The 24,968-nt window shown below is 36.4% G+C and overlaps 1 protein-coding gene across 1 annotated transcript in view; it reads left to right on the top strand.

The window, feature by feature from the left end:
* Positions 1-24,968, top strand: part of IQUB (IQ motif and ubiquitin domain containing) — a 56,212-nt gene that overhangs the window by 15,082 nt on the left and 16,162 nt on the right. The window contains exons 7-9 of the mRNA XM_036081881.2: positions 8,702-8,912; positions 15,117-15,292; positions 23,115-23,285. Coding sequence (XP_035937774.2) covers positions 8,702-8,912; positions 15,117-15,292; positions 23,115-23,285 — 558 coding nt within the window. The remainder of the gene's footprint in view (positions 1-8,701; positions 8,913-15,116; positions 15,293-23,114; positions 23,286-24,968) is intronic.

Raw genomic sequence — 24,968 nt, 5'->3', positions numbered from 1 at the left:
ATTCTGGATATTTCATACACATGGAATCATACAATATGTAGTCTTTTGTGATTGGCTTTTTTAAAACATAACATACGGTTTTCAAGGCTCATCCATGTTGTGACATGTACCCATACTTCGTTCTTTTATATTGCAGAATAATATTCCATTGTATATACTCAATCGGATTTATCTATTGTATCCATGCCAATGTATATACTGAATTTTGTCTATTTATCGGTTGATGGACATTTGAGCTGTTTCCACTTATTGGCTGTTAGGAATAAAGCTGCCATAAACATTTGTGTACAAATTTTTATGTGGAATATGTTTTCATTTCTCTTGGATATATGTCCAGGAGTGTTATTGCTTGATGGTAAGGTAAGTATATGTTTAACCTTTCTGAGGAACTGCCAGATTGTTTTCCAAAGCAGCTGCACCATTTTATGTTCCACCAGCAGTGTATGAGGATTCCAGTATCTTCACATCCACATCGACACTTGTTACTGTCTGTATTTTTCATTATAGCTATCCTAGTAAGTGTGAAGGGATATCTCATTGTGGTTTTGATTTTGCATACCCTGATGGCTAATGATATTGAATATCTTTTCATGTGCTTATTAGCAACGTTTTACATTATTGGAAACATTTTTGATTATGATGACATCGGGGAGATGCTACCGTACTTTAATGGGTAGAGAACAAGGATGCTGCTAAACATCCTATAAGCATAGGAACCCCAACCCCACTGCAACAGATAATTATCTGTTCCAGACTATCAACAGTGCCATTGCTGAAACCTGCTTTAGAGTCAGTCTCTATCACAGTAGGTAGCCATTGATGTCTCTGCTCAATTTTTTTTTTCTTTTTTTTGGTTGTTGCTGTGTTTCTATTTTAAGTCTGGCTTCCTGAGGGTTGCGCCTGGTTTAGCATAGCCTAATGGTTAGGTAATGATTGATCAGAGGTTGTACTCAAATTCCTTGATCTAGTAAAGCTTCCACTTTCACTAATGGACCCATGTGTGGATTGAAGGATGCATTCAAAGTTCAGACGAGTTCAGTTTCTGTTTATCCTGGCTTTTACTTTCTGCTGGGTTTTCTTCTTGCATTTCTTCTGCACAAGACCTCACAGCCTGGGATATGGAAATAGGGAGGGCCTTTTCCACTCTCTCCTGAGTATGTGTTTATCCTTGTACATGTGTTCAGCCTTCAGGCTACAAGGGATATTTGGGAGGTTATCATGGTTCACTATGGCTATCTCCTTTTCCTGATCTCCCTGATTAATTTCTGGCTAGTCTGCCTATCTATTGCTTGCTCCAGAATACAATCTCAGCTGAGTTGCTGGCTGGTTTTAGTTTTTTGTGGGTTTTTTTTTTTTTGCACTGAGATTACTGTTGTTTGCGACATTGCTTAGGGGGTATGGAGTTTTTCCTTGCTTCATTTTAAATCAATTCAGCCCCCTGAAAGTGGACACAGATGAAACCAGGGTGAGGAGAAAGGGGATATGAGAGCAGCCCTAAGTTGAACTGCCACAGACTATCAGTGTTCCTACTTGAGGTTTAGTAATTTTTCTTCAATAAACATTTATTTGATGTATGCCTTTGGTCAATTTCCAGGATCCTGAGATGGTTATTATTTTTTAAAAACAATTTTGTCCAGTTTTATCATTCCTTTTTGGACGGAGTATTTGCTGAGACTTTTACTTTTTCAATCTGGTAGTCCTGCTCCCAGGTCCAAATCGAATTTTCAGTGACTTATTTTGACATGACAGAATTTTCACAATTGAAATAAGAGATATTTTAATATACATAAAATATATTTTAAAATATGAATCTCTTGGATCTTTATCAGAAATGTGCATGCATGCACACACACGTGTTCCTAAAATTGTAATCTGTAATCATTTATATGTATGGTCCAGTCACTGTTGTCTTCTTGTGTATTTTCCTAAAGGAGCTTGGCAGATGTCTGAACTTGTATAGAATTGAGGCTGCAGGCAACCCGTAGGTAAGGTGGTTGCTCTTAATTTGAGAAGGTATGCCCTGTCCATTTCTTGTATCATCTTTGGAAAGTCGGCCAGACACTGTAGCTGGTACAGGCTTTTAGGGTCTGGGGAAGGTAGGCTGGATTGGTTGCTCCACAGCAATGTAGTTTGGAGAGCAAGGAGGCCTAAGAACACACAGGCTTCCTTCCATGCTCCAGCTCATTTGTTACCAGATCTCTCATATAACAACTACCATACTCTCACCACCTGCAAGATCACTCTGTCAACAGCCCTATATTTGACCTGAATGTGTCCTGAGGAACCTACCTCCATGAGGAAGCAAAGAAATTACAACCCATGCAATAGGACTCATTAACTTGAAGGAGGGAGATCAACCAGGACAATTTGCCTGGCTTTTATTACGGGTGAAGTTGAAATAGAAATTAAAAAAAAAATAGTACTCTCTCATATTATTGTATTGGCTAGAATATTTCCTTTCAGTAATTTTCCACATGTATAAAACACAATTGTGAGCATACTGTGTGTCAAATTATGTGTCTTGAATTCTTTACTGAATAGCTTCTGGATTGGGTTAAGTTTAAAGAATACCTATTAGTTTCTTCCTACCCCAAATTGCTCAACTAAATTGCATACTTTTAACACTAGGCATTTGAAAGTGGAAAAGAAGTCTACTTAATAGTGAAGAAAATAGTACTGACTAGCAATCCTCCTTCTTCCTTGCTGGATATTTCTGGCCGATTAGACTCAGTGTTAAGGGTCCTCTTGGATTATCACTCAGCTTTGCTGGGTCTCCCGCTCAGGGTACCATTTGAACAGAAGGAGTCCTTGATGATGACAAAGACTTAAGCCTGTCAGGCTAGCGCAACACAAGTACAAGTATGTGAAAAGTTAAAGAATTTGTGCCAGAATATGTCAATTCGGTGCTTCTTTCATTGAAAAAATCTTGCTATGAGAAAAAAGTCAACTAAATTCAATAGTGTGTTTGATTTACATCGTGGTGCACGTTCCTGAAGACAGTTGTAGCCTGGTGACAAGGTAGGAAGCAGTCCGTGGGCCAGCACTAGAATCACAGGCCACATTTTGAGTCCCACTCTGAGAATTATAAACAGGTTCCTCCCCACTCAATGTCCATCTAGTGCTGAAGGCTGTTAAATCAGAAGATGTTCTTTGCTCTCTTAGTCCTTCTTTTTGAGACTCAGAAGAATGCACCTAATTATTAGGGCCAAAGATTGACTAATTTTCTAAATTAGTCTAAATCAAATTCTTTGAATTACCGTCTTACTGACCAACTCAAAATTGTCCAGTACACCATATATTTTGTTATTTGTTTTTTCAAAATTAAAATTTTTATTGAGGTATAATTGACACATAATATATTTTTTTCAGGTATATAACACAACTTGATATTTGTAATACATGTGAAATGATCATCACAGTAAATCCAATTACCATCTGTCACCATATGAGGTTAACTTTTAGGATTTACTCCCTTGACAACTTTCAAGTATGCTTCAAAATATTATTGACTGTAGTCACCATGCTGTATATTACATACCTATGACTTACTTATTTTATAACTGGAAGTTTTTACCTCTTGACACCTTCACTCATTTCACCTGTGCCCTAATCTTCCTCCCCTCTGGCAACCACCATTCTGTCCGTGGCATCTGTGATTTTTGTTTTGTTTTGTTCATTTGTTTTTCCCACATGTTAAGTGAAATCATACGGTATTTGACTTATTTCGCTTAGTATAATTCCCTTTAAGGTCCACCCATGTTGTTATAAATGGCAAGATTTCATTCTTTATTATGGCTGAGTAGTATTCCATTGTGTATATATATCTCGCATCTTTTTTATCCATTCATCAGCAATAGATAGGTTATTTCCATATCTTGGCTGTTATAAATAATGTTGCAATGAACATAGGGTTCATGTATCTTTTTGAATTAGTGTTTCTTGTTCTTTGGATAAATACCCAGAAGTGGAATTGCTGGGTCAAATGGTAGTTTTATTTTTAATTTTCTGAGAAACCTCTATACTGTTTTCCATAGTGACTGTACCAATTTATATTCTCACCAACAGGGTACAAAGGTTCCCTTTTCTCCACTTCTTTGCCAACACTTGTTACTTCTTATCTTTTTGGTAATAGCCATTCTAACAGGTGTGAGGTGATATCTCATTGTGGTTTTGACTTGCATTTTCCAGGTGATGAGTGATGTTCAGCATCTTTTCATGTGTCTGCTGGCCATCTGTATGTCTTTGGGAAAATGTCTATTCAGATCCTCTGCCCATTTTTTAATTGCATTGGTTGTTATTTTGCTTTTGAGTTTTAGGAGTTCTTTATATATTTTGGATAATAACTGCTCCTCAGATAGATGGTTTGCAAATATTTTCTCTCCTTCAGTAGGTTGTCTTTTCATTTTGTTGATAATTTCCTTTGCTGTGCAGAAGCTTTTTAGTCTGATGTAGTCCCACTTGTTTATTTTTGTTTTTGTTACCTTTGCTTTCGGAGTCAGATTAAAAAATCATTGCCAAGGGGCTCCTGGGTGGCTCAGTCGTTAAGCGTCTGCCTTTGGCTCAGGTCATGATCCCAGGGTCCTGGGATCGAGCCCTGCATCGGGCTCCCTGCTCCACAGGAGGCCTGCTTCTCCCTCTCCCACTCCCCCTGCTTGTGTTCCTGCTCTCGCTATCTCTCTCTCTGTCAAATAAATAAAATCTTAAAAAAAAAAAATCATTGCCAAGACTGATGTCATGTAGCTTACCACCCATGTTTCCTTTAGGAGTTTTATGGTTTCATGTCTTACATTCAAGTCTTTAATCCATTTTGAGTTAATTTTTGTGTATGGTGTGAGATAATGGTCTAGCTTCATTTTTTTGCATGTGATCGTCCAGTTTTCCCAGCACCATTTATTGAAGAGACCGTCCTTTCCTCCATTGTATATTCTTGCCTCCTCTGCTGTAAATTAATTGACCATATATGCATGGGTTTATTTCTGGGTTCTCTATTCGTCCATTGGTCTGTATGTTTGTTTTTATGCCAATACCATACTGTTTTGATTACTGTAGACTTGTAATGTAGTTTGAAATCAGGGAGCATGGTATCTTCAGCTTTGTCCCTTTGGTAACAAAGTTAAGAGAGATGAAGAATGTTTCTTCTTTGAAGTTCAGTATAATGGTTGTAAATCAAGGCTGCTTTTCTCTGTCAAAGTGACATAGGTCCTCCTGGCAAGAGTGGGATATTTCATTCTTAGTTATCTAATTTCAAATAGCAGAGTTTCTGATGGATGATGATTTTAGAGAACTAAGTTTCTCAGTGAGTAAGAAAATAGTAGTTACTCCAAGGAGGGAATTGTTAGGACATTTTATAGCTGCAGAATGTCCTTGGAAGAAATACTGTTTCCTGTTAACTTCATAGCTTACTTTATTAGTGCCTGTTATTCCAGCCTGATAGGTTTTTATGTTTTCAGGCCAAACTAATTTTTACTTTCTTACTGTACAGGGGGCTTGGTTGGTGGCTCTGTGATGTCATTAGGAACCTAACTCCTCTTACTTTTCCATTCCATTAAACTTATCACGAGCTTGTTACTGTATGATAATGAAATGGTTAGTCAACCTTCAGCATAGTGTCTGCATTCTATGCAGGAAGAGGGGAGCAGTCAAGGGAGCATGCACCATGTATGCCACCTTCAAGAGTTTTTCCTGAAAGCCCCACCCAGTGACTTCCAGTTACATCTTATTGGCCTGAGCTGTATCAGGTGATATCCCTGCGAGTGTGTGATAAATTCATTTTTAAAGTTTCATCCTGTTGCTCCTTAATAATTTTTTTAGTAAGGAAGTTAGGGAGAATGGATATTAAGTGAGGAGATGGAAATCTCTACCACACTTTCCAAACTCCAGTAAAATGATTTTAGAGGAATAAAAAAATATAAACATACAGGAACAAAGAATACATGAGAAGAGAGAAGAGTAAATGTGTCAATTATTTTAAAGTTGTAAAGCAGATAGAGAAATGTTACCTTGACTTACTTAAACTGAGGAAGTGAAAATCTTTAACAGGCTTTTCTGTTTTTCATTTCCTTGTCCTCCTCCCTCATTCCTCCTATCGAGTGAGATTTGATCTGGAATTACAATTATATATATAATTTACTATATAGTTATAATTTCCTACATAATTTTTACTGCTTATTGTTGTTTTATATATTTACATTGATATATATGATTTTTCTGCCCCAAATAATATGTGTTTAGCTTGATAACTCTCTTGGAAGTTTTTGCTCAATTCTTTAATTTTTCCCTTTTAACTTATTTTTCTTTCTGGAATACATTCTCTAGTAATTCTTTCAGAGATTATGCATGGGAGATAAATCATCTTAGTCCTATTGAATCAACCTCATTCTTAAAGTTTAATTTGAGTGTGTGTAGAAAGTTAGATTTAAACTTATTTTCAAGATTATTTTTTTTATGACTTTGAAGCAATATTTGATTAAAAGTCTGACATCAGTTTCTCATTTGTTTCCTCTTTCTGGAAGCTTTTAGGATTTTTACTTTATGCTTAGTAATCTTATTGTGATATGCTTGAGACTTGGTCATGAACCCTTTCTATCTGAGTGCTCATGTCTTTCTTTAGTTTGGGGACATGTTCTTTTATTATGTTTTGAGTAATTTCTCTAATCAACTTTCTTCATTCTGTCTGGAACTTATATCAGACATATTTTGGAATGTCTCATTTATCTTCCATGTCTCTTAACTTTCCTTCATTCTTTCTAATTTTTACGACCTTTTACTCTACATTCCAAAAGATTTTCTCACCTGTTTCTTGCTTACTAATTCCCTCTTAGGCTCTGCACATTCTGCAGATCAGCTTACAGTCAACTACTTGTTCTCAGCCAATAGCCATTCTTCCCATTGTGGTAAAGCTTTAGCTGGGCACATGGCTGCCTCACTGCAGACTACATTTCATAACCTCTTTTGTATATTGGCGAGGCCAAGTAACTAAGGCTTGGAAAATGAAATTTGAGGGTAAACGATGTGTGCCACTTTTGGATATTGCTCGTAAAGTGACTGGGTTGCAATTCTTTTGTCTTTTTCTCCCTTTCTACTGGTTGGAAGATGATGAGAAATGAACCAGCCACCTAGGGCATAAAAGTAGGAAGCCATTTGTTGAATATCATAGAGCTTTCTACCAGTCATTCTAAAACTTTAGCATGCATCAGAAACACCAGGAGAACTTGTAAAATACAGAATCTGTGCCCTACCCAGGATTTCTGATTCAGTAGCTCTGGGGTGGGGCCTGAGAATTTGCATTTCTAATAGTTTTCCAGATGAAACTGCTGGTCTGACCATCACTCTTTGAGAACCACTGTTCTAGTAATTCTGTTTCACACAATAGTAAACTTTTCTTTGTTGAGTGAGGAGCGTTATATTTTGTGGGCTCTTCCCAAATGTTTGGTTATTCTTGAGTGTGTGTAGGTAGGGTATTTGAGGTCCCTGATGTCCAGTGTGCTACGCATATTTGTTTACTACAGCCTTATCACAGTGGATTTAGGGGATGGCCAAGCCTTGATTCTGGAAGAGAGAGAGTTTTCTGAAGAGGGAGCTTCTATTCATCCTGGGTGTCACCAGCCTCGGGGACACTAACTGTTCTTGCCTAGAGGCAAATATTTTTGTTGCTGTTTACCTAAATTGTTCTAGAGAAGCCTGTTCCTTTTGCATTTCTCAAGCAGTCACCTTGTCAGTTGCCCTAACACCCCTTCTGCTCATAGGATCCACTGATTTAGGGCTTGAAGCTGTCTTATAGAATCTTCTGTATTTTCTAGCTTGCCTTTCCACCTTTCCCGTGCATGATTAGGCATAGATTCTTTCTTCAATTTATTCTGTCTCCTTTCTTGAAGGGATTCTTCATAGTTCTGTTCCTTTGGAGGACTCCTTTAGTATGATTCAATGTCCTTATTGATTTCTGCTTATATGATTTTCTGTAATTACCAAGGATTAGGATATGGTAAAGGGATGAGTCAGCATATTCTCTGTCCTCAATTTTGATCTAACCTCTCCACATTTTATTTTTATTTATGATTTTAGTAAATACAAATATAAACTCTCTCAGCTGCATTGCAAGTTTCTTGAGGATCTAGTATTATACTATAACCTCAGACATATTTATATTTCTCAAAATTTAATAAATACTTGTTTGCTTAAGTCTCTCCTTTATCTAACCTGCCTTTGGTGGGTTCTACACATAACCTACCTGCCTTGTGTTTAGTTAACGAAATTTTGTTTTAAATATGAGCCTAAGCTAATGATAGTTAAGATAAACTAGAGACAATATTTATAACAATAGTAGTATTTATTGAGGACTTGTGATATATCAGGGTTAAGCTAAGGACTTTATATGCAAAATAAACCAAAATCAAAAAAACTAGTGAGTAGTGGAGGGAAGATTTAGACTAAATTTTACTCCAGAGCCTATGCTCTTAAGCATTGTACTAACTGCCTCCTAGGAAGGTGTATTTGCTAAATTTCAAAGCCAAATTGCTGATGTGCATTATCCACAGCTTGTATGTTCTAATGTGTGCGAGATATCTGGCATAGAGCTAAATCTAGACTCTCGGTACTTTTTAGTAATTACTACATTGGAATAGAAATAATCACTGTTGCCTTTTGTTATTATCTGATATAGTTGATAATAAACACTTTTTATTTCCTTTTAATTTAACTATAGGTAATAGTGCTGCAGACTTACTATAGACAATGGCATGCTAAGGTTGTGGTAGAGAATTTAAAAAGACAGAAAATGTTAAGATTGAAGTGGGAAGCAGAGGAAGAACTAAGGAAGGTACGAGAAAAAGAAGAATGGATCAAATTGGACTATTACCGGAGGCATAATCCTCAAACAAAAGAAGATTTTGAACTTCTTTATAATGCACTGGAACGTAAGTTTGAAATAGCCTTTGCATAAAATACTAATTTTATAATTTTTCACTAGTAGGAAAAACAGGTTTACTAAAGACAGAAATAAGACCTTATTATTTCAGGATGATGTCTTGGGAATCTTGGACTGGAGAATTTAAAGAGATAAATAATGTTTTACATTTGGGACAGGAATTAAGGCAGGAATGAAATTGGGAATGCTTTTATATTAACAATGGGTAAGTAAAGTGTGCATACTGCTCTGTAAATTATGTGGTTTTAGTATATTATCTCATTTGATCATCCCTGTGAAGTAAAAAGAGAAAGTATTGTCCAGTCTGGTTCTCTGATGGTCTTGGGAGTTTGTAAACTCAGAGTTGAGCCATTTGGAATCCCTCATTTCAACATCCTCTTTAGGAGCAACATGCTCTTTAGAGGCGGGATGGGCAATACCTTTTAATTCCCACCCATTAATGATCAGTATAAATGTATATTCTCTACACAAGTGGCTTTTATGCCTTATTTCTTCCACAAGAGGTGTGCTAGTCATTGACACAATTAAAAGCTTCAGTGACTTGCCTGGCCAAGCAGTGCCTCCTCAGGGCAGAAGATATACTGTTCTTGAAGCCTTTTCCCATTGCCTCCTTCCAATCTCAGCTGAAATTTTGTCGCCTACTCAGAGGCTTCTGTGACTGACAGTAGAACTTGGATATCCTGTTGTCATCACGGTTCCCAGAGTACCCCAAACTTCTCATTTATGTCACCACCACAGTTTGTAATTTATTTGTTTAACATTTTGTTAAACAATTTGTTTAACATTAATTTTCACCACTGGATTATAAGCTCCATGAGAGAATAACTTAGTTTGTTGTTGGTTTTTTTTTGTTTTTTTTTGATGATCCCTTTTTCTGTGCTTAGTTCAAATGCCCAACTAATATTGATAGAATGAATGAGTGGGTCGATGAAGGGGAAACCCAAAGATGATGTAATGGAGCCATCTCTAGCTTGAGTAACAGAACATATAATTGAATACAATTATAGGTGTCAGATATTGGGTCTGTTTAAATAGCTATATGGTAACACGTTATTTACCAGAAGATGAAACAATTAAACACTAGGTCTAACAAGCAACATTAATAAATTTTTCTCTTTGGTAACATGCAAAATTGAGTGGCTTTAGGAATGTGGCAGTGTTTGAGGTAATAGCCTTCTCCCTCGGCTTTACATCTGCCTTCTCTTTCTCCTAATCGTTGACCTCTGCAAATACTTTGTTTTACTTTAAACTTCACTTCTATTTTCATTTTCTCTCAGATGAAAACAAAGTTTGTTTCTAAGTGATAAGAGTTAAAAGACAGCACTGTTGGCAAAGTGTCTGTGAAAGGTCTTATTAACAAGCATAAAACTAAAGTTCTGTTATAGTAGAACTCTATCCAAATAATTTTCCAAATTCACATATGAACAGATAAAAGGATATTATTGTTATTTTGTTCGGTTGACAGGCAGTTGTGCAAAACAACAGAAAATATACTGAATGAGGTTCTTCTTTTTCTACTTATTAATGGCTGTTAACTTGGACAAGTCACTCACTTCTCCTAAGCCTCAGGTTCTTCATCTATAAAAGGATTTAATGATCTCTGGCATATTTACTGCACAGGCTTTATAAAGTGAAAATAAATATTGCATTTATGAAAGTACTTTTGGGGCGCCTGGGTGGCTCAGTTGTTAAGCGTCTGCCTTCGGCTCAGGTCATGATCCTGGGGTCCTGGGATCGAGCCCCTGCATCGGACTCCCTGCTCAGTGGGAAGCCTGCTTCTCCCTCTCCCACTCCCCCTGCTTGTGTTCCCTTTCTCACTTTGTCTCTCTCCATCAAATAAATAAATAAAATCTTAAAAAAAAATACTTTAGAAGTGCAAAGATTTATGCATATATAAGTTACTGTTACATGGTAAATAATTTTATACAGATTTTCTATATTAAAATGGAACACACATACTTTGTATGTCTACACATGATTTGTGTGGGAGAAAATGAAATTTCTTACATAAAAAAAGCATTTCTTAGTTTTCTTCCTGCCCTAAAATTATAAATTAAAACTCTCAGATAATTTGTAAGTTGTTTTGTTGTTGTCTTTGAAACTGCTGCCCTCTTGTGGCTCCTAGTGACAATTGCCTAGTTTGAATTACAACTCCTAATAGAAGTTTTATTTTTCCTTTGGGTATTATGTCCCTCAGTAATAAAAGCAAATTATATCATTTTATTTTTTATTTTTATTTTTTATTTTTTATTTTTTTAAGATTTTATTTATTTATTTGAGAGAGAGAATGAGAGAGAGCACATGAGAGGGGGGAGGGTCAGAGGGAGAAGCAGACTCCCTGCCAAGCAGGGAGCCCGATACGGGACTCGATCCAGGGACTCCAGGATCATGACCTGAGCCGAAGGCAGTCGCTTAACCAACTGAGCCACCCAGGCGCCCAAATTATATCATTTTAAGAAAACGAATTTAATTATGTATGAAAATGAATTTAACTATGTAAGATAACATAATGGATCAAAGTCAAGGCCATTTCCAGGCAACACTATTTTATTTTTGTTTTTTTTTTTCTTTTTCTTATAGCAGTATGTTGAAGGTGACTCCTTCATTGATCTGAATTGTCACTCTTACTTCAGATTCAGCATAAGAGTCATTATCTTTAGGAAATTTCTCTTGACAGCACGAATTAGGCTCAGAGCCTCTTTTCCTTGTCCATGATTCTCTGTAAACACCACTTTCTTAACTGTCTACATTTGTACCAAGGGCGCCTGATAAGATCCTTGCTCATTATATCTAGTAAATATTTGTTGAATTGAATCTGCTAACCCCTTGCCTTGTTTTAACTTGTGCTGATGGCATTTTCTGACTCTTCTCTAATTATTACTTCTTGATCTCAAGGTACTTTGACTTCTAGCTTCTGGAGGCCATTGACATAATCGGGCTCTGGGCATTCAGTCTGAATCTTTCTTGGTTCTCTCCATTCAGGCTTTCAGTCTGTGAATGAGAATTTTAAAAAGCAGATGCATATAAACTGCTATTGATGGACAAAATCTTGTATGTTCTGCTATTTCTTATTTGGAAATCGCAAGTTTAAATCTCAGAAATTTTAGAATGTGGGGTACCTGGGTGGCTCTGTCGTTAAGCGTCTGTCTTCAGCTCGGGTCATGGTCCCAGGGTTCTGGGATTGAGCCCCGCATCCGGCTCCCTGCTCAGCGGGAAGCCTGCTTCTCTCTCTCCCACTCCCTCTGCTTGTGTTCCTTCTCTCCCTGTGTCTCTCTCTGTCAAATAAATAAATAAAATCTTAAAAAAATTTTTTTTAGAATGTGTATAGACTTTAGGACTAGTCTATCATTTCATTTTATAGTTGAACTTCAGACCCTGGAAACTGGATGATTTGTCCAGGAAGATAAATTAAGGAGATAAAATAGATATATTCTTTCAAATGAACTGGTTCCTTAATATCTTTTTCTTTAAAAATATTGGTGGCTATTGACATCTGTTATGGACTGAATTGTGTTCCTCCAAAATTCATATGTTGAAGTCCTAACCCCCAGTACCTCAAAATATGACTGACTTTGAGGACAGGACCTTTGAAAAAGTAATTCAGAAAAAAATAAGGTCATATGGACAAGCTCTAACCAGTATGACTGATGTCCTTATAAGGAGAGGAGATTAGGGGACACACACACACACACACACACACACACAGAAGATCATGTAAAGACTTTGGAGGATGGTAGCGCTTTAGAAGCCCAGGAGAGAGGCCCTGGGCTTAACCCTGCCATTACCTTGACCTTGAACTCCTATTTTCCAGAACTGTGAGGACATCAATAAATTTCTGTTGTTTAAGCCACCCAGTCTATGGTACCTTGTTATGGCAGTCCTAGAAAACTAATTCAGTATTCCAGTTTTGTTTTTGTTTTTATTATCATCATCCCTATGGAACATATGTTTTATGAAAGTGGGCAGAATTTCTCTTGTTTTCTTCAATGTCTTTTCTGTATAGGTCTGGAAACTGTTAATTCAGATAGAAAATAAGTTTTGTCCATCTACTCCTGATTCCTGTGTGTTTCTATTCCTTATTGGTAGTTAGGACATGGTATTTCTCTGATGTCATGTTCCATTCCTTACTATAGATTTAGAGGGAGGTTGTTCATCTAATGGAGAATTTTATTGGAATTAAAGCCCATTATTTTCGTTTCTAATTAGCTTCACTGAATCATTCCCTTTTAAAAAATCATACTAATAATTTAAGCAAAATGTAAAGTCTGAATATATATGAATATAAGTGAATTTGAGTACATATATGTAAATATCTCCAGATTCACCCAGGACTTAAGTATTAATCTAGGAGAGCAATAAATTGCTATTTGAGGTTGGCAGGATAGCTTAAGTAATGTCCTAGTGGCCTAAATTTATTACTGGTCCCAAAGGTTTCTAATGTAAAACTGGAAGTAAAATAGGCTTACTTATATCATTCAATTTTTATTTGCTTTCTGGAAACATCTATATAATCCCATGAGATAAATATTCTCAGTTATTATTTCCACAAGCAAGCAGTTTTTCTCTTCATTCATATACTGCCTTTGGATATATGGATTTTGTCAAATTTTAAAGTTCTTTTGGTTGGGAGAACTACTCTTAAAGGATAAACTCATCAATCATAGATTTCCTGGACTTTCATAACATAATTTAGCCCTTAAATTTACAACCCTTTTGCTGAAGACAATTTAGCTTTTAAATGTAAAAATCTTCTTTTTGAACAGATGAAGCTGTGCAGTGTCTGAATAGTGTATTCCCAGTAAGGGACAGAGTGGATTCTTATAAAGAATATCACTGGCATGTCCTTGGCCTGATCAGGATGATTTCAAATTGAAAGTTGAGAGGAAGAAGAAAGAGTTTGATAAAACTTTAAAACTAGATATCATCAAAGGCAGTGGTTATAACAGAAGAAGACCAGAAACAACTATTAGAGAGAGAGAGAGCATGAGCGGGGAGGGGGGCAGAGGGAGAGAGAGAATCTCAAGCAGACTCCTGGCTGAGCACAGAGCCCCTCGTGGGGCTTGATCCCAGGACCCTGAGATCATGACCTGAGCCGAAATCAAGAATCAGCTGCTCAACCAACTGAGCCACCCAGGTGCCCCTAAAATACATCTTTAAAAAAAACAATAATCATTATTTTTAAAACTAAGAAATTTGAGTCATCTGACAGGGGAATTTAGCTGGAAAGGTAAAAACCAATTCAGTGATAGGTATTTTCACATATATCAAAATAGTTAACACATTTATATATATATGGGAAATATATATATATCAAAATATTAACCACATTTATGTATATACACACACACACACACACACACACACACACACACACACACATGGGAAGGAAATAACATGTTACCCTCTGTGTATCTTCTTTTGGGGGAGTATCTTCCTGAGGGAAGTTATTCTTTTTTTTTTTATCATGTTGTTTTATTTTTTTCATCATAAGTGTACTCCTTTTTCTTTCTTTCTTTCTTTTTTTTTTTTTTTTGAGTAAGCTCTACACCCAAGGTGGGACTCAAACTCACAACCCCAAGATCAAGAGTTGCAGCCTCCACCAAATGAGCCAGCAATAAGTGTATAATCCCCATCACCTGTTACCCTCTCCTCCCACACACCTCCTCTCTGGTAACCATCAGTTTGTTCTCTAGAGTCTGTTTCTTGGTTTCCCCCCCCCCCGCTTTTTTTTTTCCCCTTTATTCATTTGTTTTGTTTCTTAAATTCCACATATGAGTGAGATCATATGGTATTTGTCTTTCTCTGACTGCCTTATTTTGCTTACATAGCAAAAGCAGGTATTCTCTTGAAGGGGGGTCTAAATAGTATGTGTTCGTGGCTGCTACAAACCCAAACCATATATTTTTCAATCCTGGGGAGAGCACGTGCTTACTTGGATGCATAATTTGACATTACCTGAGCTGATTTCCTTTGGCTTCTCTTTGTTTGACTCTAATTTTATTGCTTTAAGTTTCTCAGCTTCCATTTTATCCTATTTTTTCATACGTCAGGTGTACAGTATGAATGCTTATATTCGTGTATAATTTTATTTAAATTGACATAAAATACTGTTTGTCAGGATACGATGGTAAAAAATTTTCTGAAAAGATGTGGGATTTTAAAAACTCAAGAGTCATTCATGTTATTCCTCTAGTCTGGCAGCAAGAAGAATTTGCACGCATTAACCAGTCTTTCACTGGAGCTGAAAGGAAAGCTGCTTTGTGTGAACTTCTGGAAAAAGAGACCCAGATAATTGCTTCCATTGGGAGGCATAGATACATCGCATATATAGAAAACCGGGAAGCATTGATACAAGCTTTTTTGGATAAGGTTAGTAAAGTAACAATTATTTAAGTAAGAATGTATCCTGAGTTTAAAAATGTTGAATAATGAACTAAAGAAGAGACTTACATTGTATGAATTTGCATGTTTAAATTTTGTGTGTGTGTTTTTCTTTTTTCTGATACAGTTTTAGACTTTTAACTGTGGCCTAGACTAACAGTTGACAACATGAAATTAATATGTTCTTTTTTTTAGGTATATATATATTTTAAATTTTATTTTATTATCTTATGTTAATCACCATACATTACATCATTAGTTTTTGATGTAGTGTTCCATGATTCATTGCGTATAACACCCAGTGCTCCATTCAATACGTGCCCTTAACTAAAAAGTTTTGGCCATGAAGGAAAAAATAAAGATACCTTCCTTGTGACTGTTCATTTAGCTTTAGGCTGGCTGTGGAAGTTAGATGAATTGCACACCCTGATGAAATGGAGAGTTACTGAAGTCACAAAATGTCTGGGTTTAGGATGCCTCATAGAAAGCAACCCAGGGAAAAGAGCTATAGACTAGTGTTTTTGCTTTTGCTCACCAGGTCATTAACTGACTAGAACTTTCTGATCAAAAGCATATATGATTATTGAAAACCATGAAAACATACAATTAAGGGAAAAACTAATTATCTTTTTGTGTTGAAACTGCCTGTTTGATATTGATTGCATAGCCTGTTTCCATAGTGACCAATCTCCATTTGTAAACTGATCGTTCCAGACAATTAAAAGCCAATCCAGACACAAGAAGAAAAGGGATAGAGTTCTTCAAGATCTTTGCCTATAGTGACTCTAGCTGTAAGGTTCTTGTTATTTGAGAACATTCATTCTTAAAAACCATGTTTTTTTGATACTATAACTGCCCTCTTCTCATTTTACTAATATACTCTCCTGTTTGATCTCAATTTTCCTTGTGGCTTTTACTACCTACAGCCTGGAACTCCCTGCAGGTCAGACCAGACCTCTCGTAGGAGCTTCCAAATCACATATCCAGTTGCCTATTGTTATTGCTCTCTGGGTGTCCCAAGAGTACACCTTAAGTTGACATGTCAACACTGAAATTAAATCATCTCACCATTCCCTGGCCCCTCATCTCCAAACTGATCCTGTTTTGTAGCGCTCACATAATTTATCTTCATGAATGTTTCATCATCTATTTATTTCAGGCAGACACCTGGGCATTATTCTTGACATCCCATCCAACCACTGACCAGTTTGTTCTATTACTTTAATAATCTTCTCAATCCTTTATTTCCTCCTAAGCTACTACTACTGCGTATGGGGAAATGGCTCTGCCATGGCCCCCTGATGACCTTGCATGTACCCAAACAGGCCAGTAGGCAAAGACTTGAACCACAGCTAATCTGTGGTTCATAAGGTTCATTCATAAGGAATGCCTTGTGATCCTGCTGGAAAATGAAAGGATGGGAGGCTTTTGAAGAGATGCTATGGAGCGGGTCCTTTCTTTTGCTTCCCTATGTTCCCTCAGAGGCTGTCATGAGACAGGTCTTGTCTTGTGTGTGTGAGCTTGACAGTGATTCAGTTGAATGTGGATTTCCTTCTCATTTGGATTACTTTATGTCTCCAAATTAGGCTCTCAGCCTCCAGTCTCCCTTCACAGTACCCTCCTGTCATCCCTACGCTGCCATAGTGACCTCACTAAACACAGCTCTGCTCCTGCCCCTCCTTATTGTCCTCGGGGAGGAAGGATTTCCATAATCGATTGCCAGCACACCTCACCTGTCCTGTTGTCTCAGTGTCATCTCTCCTTGCACACTGTGGCCACACTGCTCCAGCTATGCTCAATTACCTGCACGTCCTCAGAAAGACCGTGTGCTGTCCATGCTTTTGCATCCAGTGTCACCTCTACATGGAACATCCTTTCCCTCCTTCCTTAGTAGCTAGCTACGCACCCTTCAAAACAAGCTCAGATGCCCCTTCTTCTTGAAGGGGTCTGCTGATCGTCCTACTCTAGCCTGCACTATACACTTTCATGAGACCCTGTTTCACTTCTGTTTTAGTACATAATGGTCAGTTTTTATTATATCTATTTACATGTCTGAGTCATTCCTAGATACTGAGTTTCTTAAGCAGGAGCTATCTTTTATCTCTGTATCCTCATATCCAGCACAGTGCTTATCATCGAATATTACTAAATGCTTGTGGAGGAAGGCAGGGAGGAAAACTAAGGAACAGAAATAATTGTTGTGTAATTTCATATTTCAGGTATTATCAAGAAATTATGCAATGTAGATACTGCCATTTCAGGTTCTTGAACATCTTCATTCTAGGAAAGATGGAAGCATAATATTCATACTTTTCCAGAGTCATATTTCAAACTAAACTTATTCCTTTAGCAAGTTTCTTTATCTTGAATCCGGCTTCACCACCAGGAACTGTGTTCCTTATGTGTCTGATTGTTAACCTTACCAGTGAGGGCAGCATGGACTTAGGGCAGCAGAGATCCAGAATGTTTGAAGGAGCTGGGGGCCTCTGAGGTACAGTGGACAGGGAAGACAAGTGACACCTACCCTTCCTTATTTGAGGCTGGAATGTCTACAGGAATTCCTACTTAGGCTTTCTCTGATGCTTTGTTTCCTATAAACTATTTAATTTATTTATTTATTAAGATTTTATTTATTTATTTGACAGAGAGAGACACAGCAAGAGAGGGAACACAAGCAGGGGGAGCCGCAGAGGGAGAAGCAGGCTTCCTGCAGAGCAGGGAGCCCGATGTGGGGCTCGATCCCAGGACCCTGGGATCATGACCTGAGCCGAAGGCAGATGCTTAACGACTGAGCCACCCAGGCACCCCTCCCATAAACTATTTTAAATTCTTCTTGTTAATGCTTATACAGTTAATCTCACCAGTCCTTAGGCTAAGATTTAGAGGAAATGGACATTTTAGCTGATACAAGGGAATTTTACCTCCGTTTTGACCAAAATGTTGTATAAGGCAGGGAGAACACATCTACAGGTTGGAACTGCTACACTTGAAGTTGATCCTAATTACATAGCTTAATTAGTCTAGTCCTTAAAAATATTGACTAACAGTGACTTTGGCCTACTTTTAACCTGTTACAGTAAATTATAAAATCTTCGTTATTCTATTTAAATTCATTTAAATCAACTTTTTGTATAGGATGCTATACTAAACATCATAGAAAACAATAGAGATAGATTTTATAGTCTTTCCTTGGAAATACTTCTACAATATCTATTCCTCTTTAGGCCTGTCTATCTCTCCCCTACCCCATACCTAGCATTGTCTCTAATATTCAGGAGGAGACAGTGCTGATTTCATAAAACTTGAAGTAACTTATTATCCTACAGTTTGTTTTTGTTTTTTATTACTAAGAAAAGGTAGCTTATACTTAATCCCTGAAGCTAGACAAGGTCAGAGTTTTTTCAAATGTCAAAACTAACAACCAGAGCCATAATGCAGACTTTAAGATCCGCACTTAGCACCATAACATATAGATATATAAAGAAAATATTTACTTTCCTATAATTTGGAAATAACTTTGGAGAATAAATTTTATGTTTGGTTTTAGCTTAACTTCATTGTATCTAAATATTATGTGGTTTACTGAACTAATATTTTATTTTTAATCTTATCCTGAACATAGAATTTCTCTGAGTAATGAATGATATGATTTCCAATTAGTCCAGTCAAGGCATTAAACTAATCAGCTATTATGGATTCATATTAAGTCTTCATTCTCCATAAAAGTTAAATAATTTGTCATTTTAACCATCAAACATTGACCTCGGCAGCAGGTTATCAAATGTTAAAAACTCACAAGCTGACAGAGATGAAAAAAAGGCAGGCCAAGAAATTCGAATAAAAAACCATCAGCCAGTTTCTAATGTATCTTGGGTTCTCTTCACCCAAACTGTGTTAAAGAGACAATTTGAATTTCTGCAAGACATTTCCCCTAGAGTCAAGGCCGTTTATTTCTTTGATTCCCATACCACTTCTCACAGTCACAAGCTACAAAACTGCAGTCCTTGTGAGCTCTGTCATTTGAATGTTTTTTTCTCTCCTGAACTCTGGTGGCCAACAGCTAGTGGGATAGAAAAATGCAATGGATTTTTGCTTCTCTCTGAGCACCGCAGTTCACAGGGGTGTTCTCTGTGTATGAACAAAACCCCTTTGCTGTGTAAAAGAAGTTGATCACTACGCAGTAGCTTTTGGGGGGCTAGGCTTCTTAATTCGTGCCCTTGGGGACCTGAGTATGAATTTAGGAGGAATAAAGCGCTCCTTTCACAGGGCAGTCATTTCTTCTCTTCTGTGGAAGCCTGCTGCTCTCAAGGGTTTTGTTACCTCTCCACCTTCCCTTCCTTGAAACGTGTCTTCCTGCTGCTCTTCTGTTTCTCTCCTCCGGAGTCTGCCCTGGCTCAATTGTTGGCAGCTTAATGGAATTTATTACACTCCTGTCTTCTGAAGCAATTTAAGAACATGATTGTTGTACATCTCTTATTACAGCCAAAGCTTTCAAAGAAAAAAGGAAATAGGAAAGAGAAATAAGTAAAGTTGACGCATGTTCCTGTGTCAGATTAAAAAAAAAAATACCTTAAGGCCTGAAATCAAAGAAGCTTAGAATTGAATGAAGATCAGGTTATCAGTGTTGGCAGAAATACATCCAAGTATAAAAACAGCTTTGTGAAACAGAATTTTTTTATATCTTTTAGTGCTAACTAGGGAAAGTCAAACTTCACATCTAGAATTCTTTGATTATATCGCTCAGTTCTCTTTATTCTGGCTAATTCCTGGTTATTTTTCAGGTTTCATCTTAGACACGATTTTCTTTTCACCAAGTAATTGCTTCATAGCAACCTGTGGTTACTTACCTATTTACCTGCAATCATCAAGCATAATTACCCTTTATTTTAATTATTTCTTTTCTTATCTTTACATATTATTAGATTTGAGAGTTCTTGAAATCAGTATAGTATTTTATTTACTCTGCCTAGTACACTGACTAATATATAGTAAACACAACAAATATTTGTTGAATGAATGAATGAGTATGGTAGGCCCTATCAGATATACAGAACTACATGAGAAATTTATTTCTTATAATCTTTTGGGAGAAATAAAATTAACAAACAAGATAACTCTAGAACAATTTGGATTTAAATTTCATTGCCCTGAGTGATTTGAAATAGAGACGCTGCATACTTGTGTGTGTTTGTGTGTGTGTGTGTGTGTGTTTACAAGTACAATAGCACTTCGGATACTAGCAATTTCATTGGTTCAAAACATAGTAGTTAAGAATCTTTATGGAAGGGTAGGGTTTGAGTTAAAAATTGGAGGGTGGGAAGGTTTTGGATGTTGAGTATATTTGGAAAAAATCCAAGATATTACCACATCATACTATATTATATGGGGCTAAAAACTTGAAGGGGAGGTGGAGTTAAATCAGTCTATCAGCTAAAATACAATTTAGTAGATGAACTAGGCATTTCCTTAAAAGGTAATTATACTTGGATTATTACAAATGAAGTAAGTTACCGCCTGCAGAGCAAAAGGTATTGTCCACATTACTGGAAGAAAGGAAATTACATTTAGTAGAACCACCCTGAAGAAAATTGCGTGGAAAGATTAAGATATTAGTTAAACTTTAAAATATCACAATATGAAACTTAGCCTAAGATTGCTTATTCCTTAAAACTTTTAAAAGGAGCTTTGAAACAAACATTAAACTTTAGTAACACTCTGAGGCCTACTCCAAGGAAGGCTGTATCTATTTAAAACAATATATATATAGATATATATATAATATATATAAAAATATATAATACATATATATTTATTTATTACTTATTCTAAGTGATAATAAATGACAAAATATTTTTTTAAAATTTTATTTATTTAGTTAGAGAGATTGCGACAGAGAAAGAGAGAGCACCTGAGCAGGGGGAGTGGCAGAGGGAGAGGGAGAAGCAGACTCCATGCTGACAAGGGTCTCAAGGGGCTTGATCCAAGAACCCCAGGATCATGACCTGAGCTGAAGGCAGACGCTTAACTGACTGAGCCACCCAGGCCCCTCTACAAGATATTTTCTTGTTGAGCTATTTCCCTTTTATAACCCTTAATAAATTTTAGTTAATTCTATCAGTGTGCTAAGTAGCAGTACATTATTTAATATTAGATTTATGCCTTAAGAATATACGTTAATTATAGGGTTGCAGCCTCTCATTTGCTGAATTAAAACTAGAACTGAGAATCTAAAGTTTCTGATGAAAATTTGTAGCTCTGAACCGCACTTATTTTGGCTTTGATTAGAAAATGCTGCCATTACTTTGAAAACATATCAAATATAGTTGTTCTTAGTTGGTACTTTTCAGTTTTCAATGTAATTTAGCTAATATGAAATGTAAAAAATTTTAAAAGTAATTTAAGGCTGCAACTAAAAATTCCTCATGATAACTGTCATTTTAAATACAGCCTTATATTATTTCTTTGTTTGGCTAGTCTGCATTCCTGATGATTTGTTCCCATACATGGGCTTCTATTTAAACTTTAAATTATATAAAATCTAAGATTTAAATGGCTGCAAGTATGGCATAAATTGGACTGCAGGTCTCCAAAGCAATTACCATTCAGCCTATAAAAAATCCAGCATTTGGACAGTTAATAGTCGTGATCAAAATAGCCTTGTTTCTGATAGATTAAAATCAGGGAAAGAAATTGAGCAGCTTTATACCATAAAGAAGAAGAGAAAATAGTGAGTTTTTACAGTGAAATTTCTAGGTGAATGCATCTTTTCTTAAAGTCTTGGTAAGAGGGAACAGGAACAGTGTCAAAGCCAGACTTAATCTTCATTAAAGATTGCAGTGGTGTCTGGTGTCTCACTCCACACTCCATCTCCTTTCTCAGCCCAGCAGTCCACAGATGAGCTTCAGGGCAAGTGAACACCATGTATTATTTATTTATTTATTTATTTGATTGTTTACTTTAATTAATTAATTAATTACATTTGTTTATTTGGAGAGAGAGAGAGAATGAGAGAGAAAGCACGAGTGGAGAGAAGGAGAGGGAGAAGCATACTTCCCGCTGAGCAGTGAGTCTGACGCAGGGCTTGATCCCAGAACCCTGGGATCATGAACTGAGTGAACGCCATTTTTAACCCTCAGTTCATAGGGTGGGCTAGGTTGGGAGGCACCAAGCCAGATCTGGAAATAGGGAGTGAGAATATTAGCCATCATCAGGAGGCAGGGACCACAGCACTGCTAAGATAGCTAAATATAGCAGTTTGACTATGGACACCTGCTTTGTGAGGAACTGTGAACTTGTTATAGACTTAACGTTTATTGGAAACAAAACCATAACTCACAGAGTCCCATTTTGCAGTATCTGTAGGTCTAATGCATTGAGGATTGTAACAATTGCTCCGCAAAAGTTGTCTTCAATTGGCAAAGCATGATCAAGACACATTTCTATAAATTATAACTGAACCAAGCAGATCCTTTTTTTTAAACATTCCAAATAACATGCCTTTCCCAAAGGGCAATGAGTTATTCCATATACCCATTAAGCCATTCAACATAAGAATTAGTACAAACTAGTAGCAAATTCTGAATCCTGTAGAAATGTTTGCACTTCCACAGACTAAATAGCTCTTTTATATCTTTTTTCCTAGAATGTTTTACTTTCCCATGGTCTACAAATTCTTCAATTAATTTCCTCAAGTTTTAGTGATACTTTTATTCATAAAGCACATGATACTAAGGTAGCTTTTAGTAGAAGTAACAAAATTATTTTTTAACCTTTAATTAACTGATAATTATAAACTTATATTATTTTTAAGTGTTCAGCTCCAAAGGTATGGAGAACATTTAGTGGCAAAATAATTGAGATGGATACACAGTTCACCATCAGAGCCAGAGAGCTGCAGAACATCTATAAATGCATTATGCTGAAAAATATCTCTCAAGATGAAAGGCTGGATGTACTCCTAACGCTTAAACATACTGTGAAGGTATATTAACTTTCTCTTAGTTTTGAGGTATCACTATCAATAAAAAAAAATGAATACTAAAATAAACTGTTTTGTATTAATTATAAAGATGATTAATCAATGTTTATATATATGAATTTATTTTGTCAACAGCTCTACTGTTTTGGTATAATTTGGGGAGGATGTGGGTTATGCATTAATATTTATCTAAAAGTTCTGAAACTATACATTACGATACATAATAAATATAAATGTAGCACAATGAATATTCTAAACATAAATATACCCATATCTATGCAATGGATACAAATATATAGCATGGAATTAATACTCAACTCAGTTCAGTAAAGCAGCAATTGTCTATGTATTTTGACACTTTTCAGTGAAAATTTTATTTTTAGCAGTTTTAAAGCAGCATTGGAGTATTTTAATTTTTTTCTCTTTATTTATTGATTTAAGACACTTTAGTTGAGTAAATGGTTCTTCTTGGGAGGTAAGTCTCCATAGATCTCTTGTATTTCTTCCCATCTTTTTTTTTTTTTTTAAGATTTTATTTATTTATTTGAGAGAGAGAGCAGGAGTGGAGGGAAGCAGCAGAGGGAGAGGGAGAAGCTGACTCCCCAGTGCGGGGCTCCATCCCAGGACCTGGGGATCATGACCTGAGCTGAAGGCAGACACTGAACCCATTGAGCCACCCAGGCGCCCCCATTTCTCCTCATCTTGAGAACAGAGGCATTGACTCGATTAGGCATTGACTGCCTTTGCTCTGGATTACCTTTTTAAAGATGTTTGTGTAGTGACTAACATTGGAAGATAGAGATAGGAAGAAAGAGAGAAGCAGGAGGTCCAGAGGTTGGAAATGAACATGATATCCATGGTGGGCATTAAAAAAGCCAGATTGGAAAAAAGAGTGCAGGTAGTGAATACAGTAGAAATCCTCCTAGCTGACATTTTTAGGAACATAAGCTGGTTAATAACAATAATAATAATAGAAAACAAAAACAAAGGATAGGCTTAAAAATAAATTGTGCATATCTTAAACAATATGTTTAACCTAATATATCTACATGTACATTTATTTAACAATATTTTGATGGAGAATTAAGGCCTTTAAGCATGACTCAAATTCTGGATCTATTCATTAGGCTGTATAATCTTAGATAAGTTATTTAACATTTCTGAAAATCAATTTCATCATTTGTAAAATTAGTTGCTTGGAGGTTATAAATATGTGTGTATATATGTACATATATATCTATTTATAAAATATAAATAAATATAATCTATATATCTGAGTGCTTACAAATAGGGAGCCCTCAATGAATAATAGGTATTACCTTGATGACAATTACTAAGAGAGACCAGGGACTCTTAAACCTGAGTACACATTAGAATCATCTGGAGAGCTTGAAAGAGAGAGCAAGATTCACAGAGACAGAGAGAGAGATTGAGAGAGAGAGAATATGAGAATAAATGAATAAGGGATGATATCTAGGCCCCATTTCAGAGAAGTTAAATTAGATCCTCAAGTATGAGGGTAATCTTAAAACCTTTAAAAATCTCCCCCAGGTCATTCTAATATGCCTTCAGGGTCAAGGACCCCTGATATAGACTCTTGAGTTAGCTTTACCAAGTATGTATTAAAAAGTACAGGAGATCATTATTTTACAGTCACACTGCCTTCACGTTCTGACTCCTTCATTC

This window comes from Halichoerus grypus, chromosome 12 (assembly GCF_964656455.1).
Source record: "Halichoerus grypus chromosome 12, mHalGry1.hap1.1, whole genome shotgun sequence".
Lineage (NCBI taxonomy): Eukaryota > Metazoa > Chordata > Mammalia > Carnivora > Phocidae > Halichoerus > Halichoerus grypus.
This window is presented reverse-complemented; position numbering and strand designations above follow the sequence as displayed.